Source organism: Oenanthe melanoleuca, chromosome 2, assembly GCF_029582105.1.
Source record: "Oenanthe melanoleuca isolate GR-GAL-2019-014 chromosome 2, OMel1.0, whole genome shotgun sequence".
NCBI classification, from domain to species: domain Eukaryota; kingdom Metazoa; phylum Chordata; class Aves; order Passeriformes; family Muscicapidae; genus Oenanthe; species Oenanthe melanoleuca.
The window spans coordinates 46,246,353-46,261,397 of record NC_079335.1 but is presented as its reverse complement, the minus strand read 5'-3'; the positions used below and the strand labels follow the sequence as shown (position 1 = coordinate 46,261,397).

Genomic DNA, 15,045 nt, shown 5'->3' with positions numbered 1-15,045 from the left:
TGTGTGCCTACACAGCTGCATGTCAGCTGTCTGATCTAGGTTAGAAATAAGGAGCTTTAAAGACCTATTGATAATAGTATTAAGAGGAGAAAGTTGCACTGATGCCACACTAGCAAATTCCTTCCTAAATCATAGAAACATACAATCATGCTTGTATAGACAAGGCCTCCAGTACACATTATACTGTCCTGTCCTGGGATGCTGTCAGGGTCAGAACAATCCTTGAAAAGGCCTGAGAAGAGGAAGCAGCATATATCTTAACACTTTCTAAATCACAAAACTTAGTGCTGGGCACCCTCTGACAGAGATAATCCATGTCTGCAGTAATTCTGACCCAGAGCTGCATGAGGAGTTAGTGCTCATTCAGAGAACATTCCTTTAGTCAGTGATATTTAAAATAGTTTGGATTGTTTTCTACAGAAATTAAGTTTGTGCAGTAAACCTGTGTGTACAGCTCCACACAACTCTCACACTGAACATCTTTAACCAGATTTGGGAAGTGGCAGTGATCTCCGAGATAACTACATGGGCAGAGGTCTCACACAGAGACAAACTCTGCCACTGCTTTCTGCAGCAGAAAGGTTTTAGCCCCATTAGACACTGAGGTGGCACATCATGGTGCCACAAGGATGAGCAGAGAGCTTCTGCCAAATTTTACACCCTTTCAAACAACGCGAGCTGTTTTGACAAAACAAAACTCTAAAATAATTCAGATGTCACTTATCCCATTGTCCATGGTGCTGCTTATTTTCCCTAGGGAAGATGAGATCCAAATACTGTGGACTGTGAGCTCCTCTAACATAGAAATATATAGACATACAGACACATAGACATAGAGATATACACAGATCCAAGCCAAATAAATAAGCATCCAGTTTGCCACCTCCCTTAAGCCACCTGTTTTCCAGCAAGTCGCTTTGCACCATCATCTTGTGAGCTATGCTGACCTTCAAGCCTCTTCTTGGGGAAAAACTGTGGAAGATTGGGCAACAAATTTTTGCTCTTAAACAGATGCTGAAAATAGCCATCCTCCAATTGGCACAAATACATTGTTGGATTGCTTGTCAGTCTGTGAAAAGAACAGTTCTAAGATACATACACCACTGCAATTCACAGTTCCTTAGCGAGAAGTTTCTCCCTTTCAAAAGCTTCCAAATAAATTGTCATACTTTCCATGTAATGTGGGACTCCTGCTCTCTGCTGGACACAAGTTCACAGACTTCAAAGGAACAAGATCATGAACTAACAGAGAAGCAAACCAGCCCTGATTTTTCAATCAATGCTGAAAAATTAAGACTTCGGCAAAAATCTGAATTTAAATGTTCAGGCCTAGATGCAATCTTCAACTAAAAGGACAACTGAGAGACAGTCAGGCAGCTGCCAAACAAAAAATCAATTCTTTTTACTGCTTGGTTCATGATTTCCCCTCCATATAGAGAAGTAGCTACATCCCATTCCAGACTTCATAAGTTATTTCTGCGTATGGCAGCATATTTGTAAATTCCATGACTAATTCTTCCAAAATTTCAATAAACACATCTACCTTCTTTGTGTAAAATTGATTTGCTTTGCACTTAATAGTAGATGGAAAACAACAAGCCTACTTCAAGCAAACTGATACCCATACTGATATTGTCCATTAAAGGGACCCTGGTGAATCATAAAAGCAAAAGCAAAGGGCTGCATTACTTAATTATGTAAATAAGAGATTTGAATGGACTAAGAGAGAAGGAGATACACAATGTTATCTTATTGACAGTGCTCACAAGATAAATGGGAATTGAAGGAAACCAACTGTCCTACACTGGTGTCCCTGATGTACTCCTACCTTTCATGTGGTCAGAAAGAGCATATATCCATCTAATCAAATAGACTAGAACATCTTCACTTTTATTATGTTTATTCCCAACTTCTGCTCCCTCTTTCATTCCTTCTGACCACAGAAGGATTTTCTTTGAAGTTATTATTCATACTTCATAGTGCTCCCAAATGACTTTAGGTATGAACCCAAGAAAAGAGGCCAATATATATTACATGTGATCAAGGATGGAAGAGAACTGAATCAAGTCTCTAGATGCCTTACTTGAAATAAAGCCTCACAAAAACCCAGCAGAAGCCATGTATCCTGAATGTCCTGGTTTGCAGCTCTTTGAAGAAAGGACTGGATTTTAAAAAGCAGGGGAATCTGGTCAGTGACTCAGATTCTTTCACTAGCTACAAAATAACAAGCCACACTTATATCTCCAAATCAGAAAAACAACTGAAAGGCAGAATTACTCAATCCCACTAATAATGCTCTGAACAATCAATTATTGCTCATGTTCTTTCCACACAGTACTTCTGTAATCACTACCTCCTCTTCTGGCAATTTTGTACAAGTTTTATTTTCTGAAGTGGGTATTGCCAGGGAGTTACTCTGTAAATATTATTTCTGGAATTGATAGATCAGTTCTGCACGTGGTGATTTAAAAATTCATAATTAACACCTTGTTACCTCCTCAGGTGTATATTGGCATGTCCATCTACAACTGGAGCCAAAAAAATTCAGCTGCTAAGCCATTCAGCTTAGCACTGTTCTTTCAGTGAATGTCCTGCTAAATAAATATATTTAAGTAGTGGTAGCTGTTTCTTCAACAAGGCATGGTTGAAAAGGAAAACATATACCACATAAAACCAGCTATGGTGTATCAAAGACTTATTCATTTTACCTGAATACATAGTTGATGTACTGTTGGTCCAGATCACTGGGAGAGGAGGCAAAGAAAAAAGTTATTTTTAGCAATGCATTTCATTTGGTGTAACAGATGAGTATATTAAGCAGTAATATACAGTAATGATGTAATATTACATTATATTAATTTATATATATATATAATAAGGTTATTATTGGGTAATACTGACATTATAGTATAATTATATACATTATAAACATAATACATTATATTTTTATCAACACCAATAAATTATCAATCAACCAACATATTAATTTGCCCAGGATCCTCACATTGTTTCTGTTGTTACTGTCAGTTTCATTTAAAGTGAAGACAAAGTGAGACTGATTAAAATATCAACCTTTTAACCAGAGATGGAAAAGGTTTTGAAATAAATAAGCTCATCCATGCATGAATGTTATACATCATATGCAGTGCTGTATGTCTCCATCCATAAAGAAAACTGCAGATTACAGACACTGTGAACATGAAATTCCACCTGATTCCAAGACTTCTATTTTGTGGCTGCAGTTCCAACATGCACATGGGATTAGTGCAAGTTTTCAAGGTGTTTAAGGTACTCAGCTATTCCCATCCTGTGGTAAGTCACCAGCTGCTGAGCACTTCTGAGACTGTCTCACAAAGGGAGATACTGACAGATTCACACCATACAGCTTTCTACGGGAACACAGACTAACATTTCCTCTTAACACCTGTACCAGTAATTAGGGGTTCTTTTTCTAGGGCTGAGTCATCACCCTGGGATAATACACTGTTTAATTCAATGTTCCAGTTAGCAGTATAACTATCAATAACCAGTGCTGTTGTTAGCAACAATAAATAAGGCTCATTTTTCAAGAGAAGTCATTAATGATTAACCAGGAGTGGCCCATCTCCTGCTGATCATGCAGAGCTCTCTGCATCACAGTCATCTCTCTTGATAAAAGAATAAGAAAACACATTACCTTAAAGATCCAGGTTTCCACAACTTGTGAAATACTTTGTAAGCCCCTGTAATTGAGATGACGTGTAATTACCACATAATGCAATCATTCTGACAAACATGTTTGGCTTGGTACTAGCAGACATGGAACCCCTCTGAACTACAGTTTAGCAACACAGCACAAAGGATTTCTAAACCATGAGTAAAATGAACCTATTGCTTCACATTAATGGTTTTCAAAGTGCTATCAGCTCTGAGCACAGTCATGCTTTTTGGTTCTGCTTGTCCTTCTGAGGATGAGACATGTTCTAGCTCACAGCAACAACAAAGGAGGGATTGTGTGTGTGTGTGTGTGTGTGTGTGTGTTGTGTTTGTGTGTGTCTACATGGTTTTGTGTGTAAATATATACAGAAAAGTGTCACAGAATGGCTTCTTCAGCCCACATCATTTTGGGGCTAAGTTCTATAATATATACGTTCATCTACATATAGAGCTGTTGGCTCTGAGCCATCTTTCTTATTCAAAGTTCTCTCAGCTCTAGGGTCTCCAGGTCCTTTACATTGTTGGCCCGTCCATCCACCTCTTGTTAGCTTCAATTTCCATCCTGGGTAAAGATCTGAGCACTCAAGGAAGAAATTACACACTTGCAGGATCTATTTTTTCAGACCCGTTCTTCAAGGCTTTGGGCTAATATTTTTGATTGACAGAGAAAAGCAGAATATGAAAAGTAAATCCAGAAGAACACTATGAAACAGATATCCTCAATTCTGCCTCCACTACACAAGCTGAAGGGCAGAACACACATCCTTTCTGTAATGCTCTGCTTTGATTTACTAGGCAGTAAGTTCATCTGTTTGCCCTTTCTCGTAGCACCTTCATTTCAGTTGATAGGAAATCTAATTACACAAATAACTCCCAATAGCAATATCAACAATCCTTGAAACCAAGAGAAATGGAAGGCAGCTATATTTTGAGCATAAACATTATGTTGACACTTCCTACACATTTCAAACATACAAATGAAATATTCTGAAGACTCATGAAGCAATTTTCCACCACCATGGCCAAGCACTGCTTTACAAATGGGACTCCTTGGCTTTGAGAAAGCAAAAACATCACTCATCATAGCAAAAAAGTATTTGAAGTGGAAAATCCATAGCTTTTACTTTTATAAAAATGAGCAAATGTTTACCATATAATATTTCTCAAAAAATAGCATAACTATTTCTTATCTGTATGTTAACATTTCAGATGGGGATCTCTAGACCTCCTCAGACAGGAATATATATAAACATATTACCTCTGCCCTGAAAATTTTACTGCATGAATAGAAGAAATAAAGAAGGAATCATCCCTAATCTGCAGACAAGACTTAACATATGAATGAGTCACTCACTCAGTATATAGGACAGATAAGAATCAAATACAAGTCCCTTGTTACCCACCAAAATACTCCAAAAGACAAAAAACTCCTAGTTCTATATTACTATTCTTGTTTTCTTCAGATTTTCTGGTCTGACTGTTTCTAGCTTTTCAGAGAACAACTATAATTTATCCAAATCAACATTTGGTCTGAAAAAAAAGACAAAAGAAAACCTGATAGGTTATGCAACTCATTGTTAAATTTTTTTAAAATTGCATATAATTGTCTAAAAACCCCAACATTTCAACATCCTTCCTTTGGGAACCTAGTCCATGATATTTTAGTATATTTTTGTCAGTTTTTAAACAAAATCTGTGTGTGCAATAGAGCTCCAAGTAAAAATTATTGCTTGTTTTTTCATTGTTTTTTTTTTTTCATGTCTCTTCTCCACTCAGAAAGAAGTGACTCTCAGTAGGCAACCAACAAAAAACAACCAGAAAAGCTTAATGCTGATTAAAATTGTCTGTGCACTTTTTCATCCACTGTTAACAGACTGCAATATGCAGTTTGTTCTATTCTTGTTTTCAGCATAAAAGCTTTAAAAAGAATGCACTTTCTTATATTTACTGATCTTCATTCTTTCCAAGTGCTTCTTACATATAAAGTCTCAAATATCAGTAACTTCATAATAAAGCTGGTTTCTCCAACACATTTACTCTTCCTAATTCTTTTTCTAGAAGAAAATTACTTACCAAGACAGATCAAGTGAATTAGAGCCCATAAGTATCCATTTGGATCAAACTGCAATAAAGAACGTCTACATAAATAAAAGCACCATCATGTAAACATACATATTGCAATTTCCCTGCAGTTAGCTGTGCAAAGCAAGTACAGTGAGTGGGAGCTGTGCTAAAAGGAAAGGGAAAATGACTAAAGAAGACTAGGAAGGCTGAAATTCTTCCTGTTACACTCAGAAACCTGGCATATGCCAATTATGCAGGCTGTCAGCAAGGATAATTTATTTCAGATGTGTACATCAATTTAAGCAGTCTGAGCATATGGACCCCAGCCTATTTTGTCTTGTATAGGCAATCAGGGATGGGCAAGACAATCAGAGAACCATCACAAGGGTTTTTGTCTTGCCTCCCTTCCCCCCTGAGCCTCTGCAGCTACTCAGCAGTCTCTCCCCAAGGTTCCAACTAAACAGAGTATCCAAAAGAGAGCTTCAAACAGACATTTGTCTGAGCAAAGTAGGGCCCCTTCCCAATCAATAGGGAAAACCAAACATTTTTGAGGAATTCGCCTGGCATATTTTAGATGTCTGCTTTCAGGTGAGAAGAATTATGCACCAGATCCTGCTCTGCACCATGGACCATGACAAGAGCTAGTGCAGGTGCAACACTTCCAATGGCCACGTTTGATCAGATGTGTCCAGACAAGTGCCAGACTCTTCTGACTTCTGATATTAATTGAGGTATCTAAAGCAAGGAAGCAGCTTTCCTAAGGAGAATCTCCAATGAATAGATCTTTGCTGGATGGAGCACTCTCTGCAGGTATCTCCTTTCCTTCTCAGGTAGCTACAGAAAGTGTGTACAGTGAATACAAAACTAATTCAGGAAACTCCTGAAAGTACACACAATTAATTCAAATCTAAGTGATTTGCTGTAAGCCCTCTTAGGAAGTAAAATTGTGGTTTCTCCAGCCACCAACTTCACCAAAGAGCTGTATGTCCACCCTGCTCAGAGGTTTTACCATGATGCAAATACAATCAACCCAGCAAGACTACAACACAGCAAGAGGAAACATTTACAATTCCCTTGCAGGAATCCTACTCTAGCTTACCAGTAAAAGCTGCATCCCTCATATGCTAACAAGATGTCAAGCATCAAGACCTAGCTAGAGCTGCTTTACAAAGCAGAGCTCACCTGTGTGTCACACAAAGGAAGGCACACTGCTGCTGCCAGGAGGAACAGCACACTGTGGAGAAGAAAAAGAAAAAAGACCAAGATCAAAAGTTTTCAACCTGGATTTGTACTCTCAGCAAAGGAGAGGCAATTTAGTCAATATTACACTGACACTTCACTTGTTTAATTTTCTTATTCCATATTTAAAAAGTAATTTCTGCCATCAAAATTTTTACATTATGCATTCTTCACAACTTGTGCACAGCAAAATTTTATGAGAAGAGAAGCAGCACAAAATGCCTCAGAAGTGACAAATACAATTTGTTTTGGTAGAGAATATTTTTCTCCACTAGCCATTTGGCTTCTATAGGCTTTTTCAGAAAGTCAGGATCTCCAATTTCTGTCTGAATGGCTACCAAAAACTTCTTTCACTAAGATGAATTCATTGCCTGTTACAGCAATTCCAGCAGACGTGACTCCATTACAAGTGACATTGTTACTCCAGAGCACAGAGCAAGGTGGAAGTGACTGGTGTTGCACTAGAAATGTTTTAAGGACAGCACAATCCTCTGCTAGACCTCTGACTTAGGCTAAATAAATTCTTAACCTGTGGCTGGGTCAGTATTTCTTCAAGCTACAAGGAATACACTGATGTGGAATTTCTGTGGACTGTCACTATTAACATTAACATACACTTGGTTTTGCAGCTTGTTTTCCTACTCTGTAAGGGCATGGGAAAAGAGAGAATAAAGATTATAAAAAAATGTGTATCCTTGACAATAATCCAGTGGTGAAGACAAGGCCACAGTAAGTCAGATAATGGAAAAAGCAGGAAAAAATTAGGAAGATAATTCCTCTAAGTACACTGAGTAATAACCCAACATCATCCATTCTAAAGTACTGTTAAAAGATTACAGGATGTGGAAGACAACAAATATCCATTCTTCAAGGGCATGTGGAGGCATAGAATCAAAATTTTTACATGACTGTTTGACTTCTCTTTGTCCCTTTTCATTTCCTTTTTGAAGCCTAATTAACCAGGGCCAACAAGGGTTGATAGTTGTGCAGCTTAATATCACAGAATCACAAAATCATCAAGGCTGGAAGAGACCTTCAAGATCATCTGTCCAGCTGTCAACCCAGTGCCACCATAATCACCCTAAACCATATCCCCAGTTGCACATCCAGACAACTCCTGAACACTTCCAGAGATGGTGACTCCACCACCACAGCCCTGGGAAATTTATTCCAATGCCAAACCATTCTTATAGTGATTTTTTTTCCTAATATCCAATCTGAATCTCCCCTGATGCTATTAAAGGCCACTTCCTCTTGTCCCTTCATTTGAGAGAAGAGACTGACCCCACCTCACTATGAATGATTCTAACAGAAATGGATCTCATGTACCTTTCATTTCTAAGGAAGGGAATTTTCTATAACTTTCTAACACACTAATTATCTTTCTGTTACTGTTTACGATTATCCACTGGAAGTTCCAAACCTTTTCAAAAGCATTGTTATGACCACTGTTTTTCATTAATTTCATTTTTGTAAGGAGAAAAAAACATATCAAACTATTCAAGCAATTGTTTAAAAAATATTAAAAATATTTAATTAGCCCTATGTTGCAATTTAGGCTCACCACCCACAGGAATGTGCCTTACATTCTTCATTGTTTTGGTGTGCCATTATCTGAAGCAAATACAGAAGCTGGAGCCAAAACATGTCTGAATCTGAATCTGAGTAGTTTTAAAAGCTTACCTACAGACTTTCAGAAGAGAGGTCTGCTGTAAAAAAGAAAGTATGATTAAAACATTAAAATTTAATTATTAAAATGGTTAAATAGTGTTTTCTCCTTTCAAAAACTGGAAAGTGATAAAGCTGATCTTACTGCACCACACACATTAAAACTTCAATGAGCAGCATTCAAAATTTGAGCACTGCTTAGCAAATTTAATTTGATAAAGAAGAATCAGGATTATGGATCAGCCTATTTAACCCTGATTTATATTTTCAGATTACTTACCAGCAAGTAAACCTAAAACCAGGCATGAACTTTATACCTGCTCTTCAAACTTGACTTGAATGACACCAAAACAGTGTAACAAAAGTACTCAAATATTGAGCTTTCCTAATTAGGTACTACTTCATACAAATCAGTATTGGTCTAAACTCATTAAATTTTCCCAGTTCTTTCATATGAAATTATTCCTGAGAAGCTTCCAGTTAGCCCTGTGTTTGCATTATCCTTGTCTGTAGTGCTTTTGTTTTTAAAGAGAAGAGTCTAAAACTTGTGATATAGAAGGAAAATATGAAACACTTTGACAGGGACACTAATCAGAGGACAATGACACAGGGATATGCCATGGTACACACTGCTATGTCCCTTAGGCATAACCTTAGTGATCTCTTCTGTTTGTTATGATGAAGTAAACACTCATTTATCTGTCTTCTACACAGAAAACAGTTATAATGAATGGAAGATGCCTTTCACATCAAGCCAGAGGCCACTGTAGAAAAAACTTTGTGATTAATGATTTCACAGTGTTAGCTCACACAGCAACTCTGTAATCAGTTAGAAAAACATTAAAAAAAAAAAAAAAAAAAAAAGAAAAAGAAAAAAAGTGGGAAAAAAAATGCTCCTTAATGCAGTTTGTGAGAAAAAAACCCCTAGCTCCTACAAAAGGGTGCAGGAGTTATTCTCATGACTTTCATAGGGGCAGAATCTCAGGTATTCAAAACAAATTCAAAAATGCACCATTCCTCCTGCATTTTATGTGACCTATCTGTAATCATAGAATACACAAGATCTATTATGCTGATTAGATCTAAGGCCATAGTCCTCGTTCCTCCCAGCTCAAACAATGAGCTTTTTATGTGGATCATGAGAGAGAAGGAATATTAATTTTTAAAAGGAAAAAACAAGCAGGGTCAAGCCAGTCTTAAAAATGCAGATCAGGCTGGTGATATGTATTTGCAGTGTTTCATCAACTAAAGGGGAAAAGGAAACATCAGTATAGATACTTGCCAACAGCAAAAAGCTCTCTCTGGGTCTCATTAATGAGTAGCTATTACAGTGAGTCTAGAAAAGCACATGGCACTACTGCCTGTACTAAGAGAAATTAGATATCTTGTTCTGGGGCAATTCTATCACAGGAGTTACCTTGACTGATAGATCAATTACCTCTTTCTGCACAAACTTCTGGAAACCACAGGTTATGACTTCTGCTGCGTTGTGCACAGTGAGGAACACTGGGATTGGCTGCCATGGGGAGAGAACAAAAGACTCAAATCAACCCAGAGCTGTCACACACATAGGAAGGGGCACTCTTCCTAAAGACATATGTCTGTGGTTGGGGTTTTGTTTTTGAAGCTGGAAACCCATGCCACATCACCTAAAAGAGACTTGACCCATTCTAATCACCGGCACATGAGCACAGGCATGTTTAAGTGCAGACTCTGCTGCAGTGCTGCTTGCTGTGTCTCCCACTGCTGAGTGCTGTCAGTTTGTTTGTAATCAGCTACCCCAGTGAGATTTGCTCCAGGTTTATGCCTCTAGCTTCCCCTCTCTGATCCAGAATCTTCAGTTTCCACAGTAAGTAGTTCTCATTTATTGTCCCATCTCTGTCTGTTGGTACTAAGAATACAGTGTGACTCCTAGCAACAGAATTGTGGGCAAGATGATTTTAGGTGATTGCTTTCAGTTGCTGCTAGGAAGAGCTGCCCAAAATTAGGATAGAACTGCAATCATTCATACACAAATGATGTTGAAATTATACCCACTGAGGTATCTGGACACCATCCCAACATGAAATCATTAAGAAACAAACCCCAATGATAATAATGATGAATCAAACACCCATTGCCCCAGGCAAACCCAACCAGAAATAGTGGTTCATAGTACTTCCTCCAAATCAGATCCACGGGCTCTCAGACAGTTGAAACAGAAGCAATTCTCTGCTCTGATTAAGATAATCTAAAGACTAAGCCATTTTAGGAAGCAGAATTTCCCCACTTGTGTACAGTATTTAAATCACAGAGAATGAATTAATTTCTCAGTGATGTCCAAGCTTTTAAGTATCAGGTGATATAAGCAGCAAATATCTCTCATATGTGACTTCACAGATTTTCTGTAATTTCCTTTTCTTTAACATAAAGCCAGATAAGCATTGCTCATTAAACATTTGGAGTCATAATTACAACTGGGGTGGATCCATAGCTGCAACATTTGCACCGAAATAAGAATGAAAATCACACAAACACAACTGGTATGAAGCTGTTGGACCCAGCTTCACTGGTACAGAATACCAATTCTCAACCCTATTACTGGATAACTGAGAACATAACCCCAGAGGTATTTAACATAAAAGTACTCTGAGCTTGACACAGTAATAGGAAATACAAGAAATACCCATAAACAAGTTGACAGCAGAATTTACATTCTTCCCTTTGTGAAAGCCAATATTTTAGGTTTTCTTTCCTCTCTTCTGCTTTTGGCTCTTCCAAATGTGTTTTGGAGCCAATGATGGCTCCAGTTTGCCTAGCCCACTTAACCTTCTCCATATGTCTATTGCCTTTGATGCAAGTATTTCTTAAATTTGTGAGTGAGCTTAATGCTTATGAAAAGAAAGGTTTACTGTTTGGGCAGCAGGGTGAATAGACTCTGCACAAATCTCCCCTCATGACTCTGCATACTTTTTTTAATCATCACAGTCCAGAGCTAAGCAGTCCTCCTCCAGTTCTAGCCCTGAATCCTTGGTCTGGGGAGATTGCCAGCACCTCTGGGAAGAGGCACAAACAGAGATTAAAGTTGTAGTTTTGCCAGTATACAGGAGTGTTTGAAAGTGGGTCCCCTTGGATTTTGTAATAAAAGTACACATAATTTCTGCTTTAGGAATAAACCCACTTAATTAAAATATGCTGTTGAGCATATGAGTTTGGGAGAGTCCACTTTCATTCTCACTATGTCATAAAATGGTTTTACACAAAGTTATTATAAGTAAAGCTTCTATGTAGGATTGAATTTAGCTCCAGTACAAGGCAGCACATAATAATTATGGCTTAACACTTCTTGTCCTTTTGTCTTGCCTTGTAAAATGGCCACAGAATTAGGTCTCTAAATCCCCATTCATGTACAACAAAAGCCATTAAGAAATGTGAGATGCACTTTAAGAAAGGTTTGGGATACAAATCAAAACTCTTCACAGCCCCTCTGCCACTCCAGTGCAGTTCACTGATGAATGACCACAGCAGGAACAGGAGGTAAATACAGTAACTTTCAGGATGACCAGGGGGTGAGAAGAAAGAGAGGATGAGATTCTTAGCTCCTCCACCACCCAGGTGAGCAAGCAGAAAAGATGCTGCTGCCAAGGCTTTATTGGTGCTTCCAGACAGGGCTTTCCTTAGGGGACTTTGCTTAGCTCACACCAAAGAAGGCCAGTGAAACTTCCTTTGACAAGGAAGCAAGAGGAAGTAAATGCAATCACACAGAGACAGAGCTGATCTGGGAGCATGGGGCTTCTGGGCACATGCCTGTGCTTTCCCAAGATTATTTGTGTCCAAGATAAGGTCCCCAACCTTGCTTAGGAGAACAGAGACCTCCTGTTCTTTTCTGCTCTTTATCTCTAATGGGATTTTCAAGGGATGACTACAATCAGAATGTGGTAAAAAAAAGTCTCTTTTGATCCTCCTTAGGGCTGAAGAAGTGACAAGAGTAAGCTGGCTCTGGGGTTACATTAAGATGCATTGACAGAATGCAGAAGGGAACTAGTCAGGATTTGAGCAGACTGCACAAAAGCAGCAAAATATTGTTATTTTTTAAAAATAAATGCCACTAATTTAATTTATTTTTTTTTTTTAAGAAAGACTATATAATTTAAGCATAAAGCATTCAAGTTTCATGGAAGCAGATTTGACATTCTGTAAACATTTGGTAAATTACTGTGATGCAAATGAATCATAAAATGGAGTAATCTAACGCTTCCCATAATCTCTTCCCAACTTTCTATTTATTTTTTCAAATCCTGCAAAGAATCAAAACCTTCTCATTGAAATGGTCTTCATCAGTTTCCTGGAAGGGTTTCCCAGAGATCTCACAATCCCATTCCTCTTGTGAAATTACAGCTACTGATTTCTTCAGCTTCTTCCCTACCTGTACAATCCAGACCACTGAGGATCTGTTCAGCAAAACACTGAGTACTCTGTAGAGATGCTGAGTGCTTCAGACTGTCACAGAGATGCTTTTTGACACTTAGTAGGATTGGACTGCTGCATCAGCTCCATTAACATTGGATTTATTATTTAAATCCCTTCTGCCTCCTTCTCCCTCAACCCAGGAACAGCACTATACATCATGTATGAAGGGAACGGTCTTTGTTTACAAAGTAGAGGTAATAAAGAACTGATTTCTACTGGTTCATTTCTTACCAATCTAGAGAGTGCCCTGGAGCCAGCATAAATAATGCCCACAAAAAGTACTGATGCAGGAAGCCATGACAGGATTTCAGACCTGTGAAAACAATTAAAACCCCATTATTTCACCACATTCTGTTTACATACAGAAAGCAACAGTTGCTTGCAAGGAATGTAATAATATGTATAGATGTACATTAATTTCAAACATGCATATTAAAATCAGTATCTGATTGCTCAGTATTCCTCTCATTTACTAAGGAGTTCAAGTCAGAAATTATTCTTTTTGTCTAATCCAAGAGAGGAACTAACTGTAGATATTTTTGTTTGTTTGTTTTACTCTTTCCCTGGCTCCTCTCCCTCCAAAATCATGGGGTTTTAGTGGTTTTTTTCTCCCTTAGAAATTATTCCCACTGGTTTTAAAGGAGAAACATTTCAACTAATTTCCTTGATGATCTGTGAAAGGAAAGAAACCTTACAAATGAAGGCATAAAATGGCTCACCTGAGCAAACAGCACAAATTTTCACTATGTACAAATACTCTTGGCCACCCACACATTCATTTCTCAGCCAGATTTACAAAGAGATTCTTCCTAAAGATCAGATTGTCTCTGTGGGAGCCTATCTCTTGAGATTTCCTAATGATATTCCTTTGACTAAGCCAAACTCCTAGAGGCAGTTTGACAGCTAATGGAGGAATGAAGTCATCAGATTGATCTGATTAATTTTTTTTTAGCCATGGTTCCTGCAGTAGGGTCAGATTTCAATTCTGAGCAGGGGTTTCAGAACTTACACTTTTCCTATTTTTGATCCTGTTACTTAAGGGGAAAAGGGGATCAGGTAGGTGGTAAATTTCAGAGAGAATAATGTAAGATTTTTGGCAAGGGAAGAAAGGAGTAGCTGTGAGATAAAGGCCTGAATCAAGGGCTTCCCAGGACTGAAGACATGGCTGCCCCATTCACTCTCCCCAGGCCTTGAATTAAAGTGGACAAAACATTAGTGGGCAGTGCTGGTTCTCAAAACAAAACCAAATTGTTCTTCAGTTTGCATTACACTTCCAATTAACATGTAAGGCTTGAAATGCAGTTATAGATACTGGTACACAACCACCACACTTCATGGAACACAAGAAAACAGACCACTAAGCAATGAAATTGGAATAGTATGAATGAAGATAAAACATGCAGAAAGATTCATGTAATCACAGACAAGAGAAAAACCATAAATATCACATTTCCTCTGTTATATAGACATAATTTTCCAAGATAATCAAAAACCCGGGGTCATAAAAATAGTCTTTAGATCCCTTCACAGGCATAAATATTTGGTCTGGGTTTTCTTGACCAGTCACCATAAATTTTCATGAAAATAATGTTTCTTTTGAGGTTGTTGACTTCAACTGGAATTTCATCAAGACCAAGATTCAATACTGTCATACCTCATTACCAATGAATTCACATCAGACACCAACAAAAATACCCCCACACTATTGGAACTGCAACAAATTGAAGAAAAGGGGAGGGGGGAAAAGAAAGTGGGTCTGGGAAGATAAAAGGAACACATGATAAAACCAAATTTTAATTTAGAACATAAAAATATCACTCTTTCATGTTCCTCATCACTAAATTGTAGGAATCCCAAATATGTCCTCATCTCCAATGCAATTCTGTGAAGTGCAGTGGAAAAGGACTTCAGATGCTTTTTCCATGATGT

General features: G+C 38.0%; 1 protein-coding gene across 3 annotated transcripts in view; it reads right to left on the bottom strand.

Moving 5' to 3' along the window:
* The window catches only part of TMEM241 (transmembrane protein 241), a 55,635-nt gene that overhangs the window by 31,273 nt on the left and 9,317 nt on the right, over window positions 1-15,045 (bottom strand). For 2 of the 3 annotated variants that reach the window (XR_008839947.1, XM_056485727.1), the window contains exons 4-10: window positions 13,348-13,429; window positions 10,106-10,183; window positions 8,683-8,708; window positions 6,943-6,994; window positions 5,770-5,818; window positions 3,677-3,722; window positions 2,709-2,744 (exon numbers count right to left, since the gene is read on the bottom strand). Coding sequence is in view for 2 of the 3 variants with exons in the window: in XM_056485727.1 (XP_056341702.1) it covers window positions 2,709-2,744; window positions 3,677-3,722; window positions 5,770-5,818; window positions 6,943-6,994; window positions 8,683-8,708; window positions 10,106-10,183; window positions 13,348-13,429 (369 nt within the window). In the remaining variant the exon portion in view is untranslated. The remainder of the gene's footprint in view (window positions 1-2,708; window positions 2,745-3,676; window positions 3,723-5,769; window positions 5,819-6,942; window positions 6,995-8,682; window positions 8,709-10,105; window positions 10,184-13,347; window positions 13,430-15,045) is intronic. The other variant, XM_056485728.1, reaches the window with a different exon arrangement.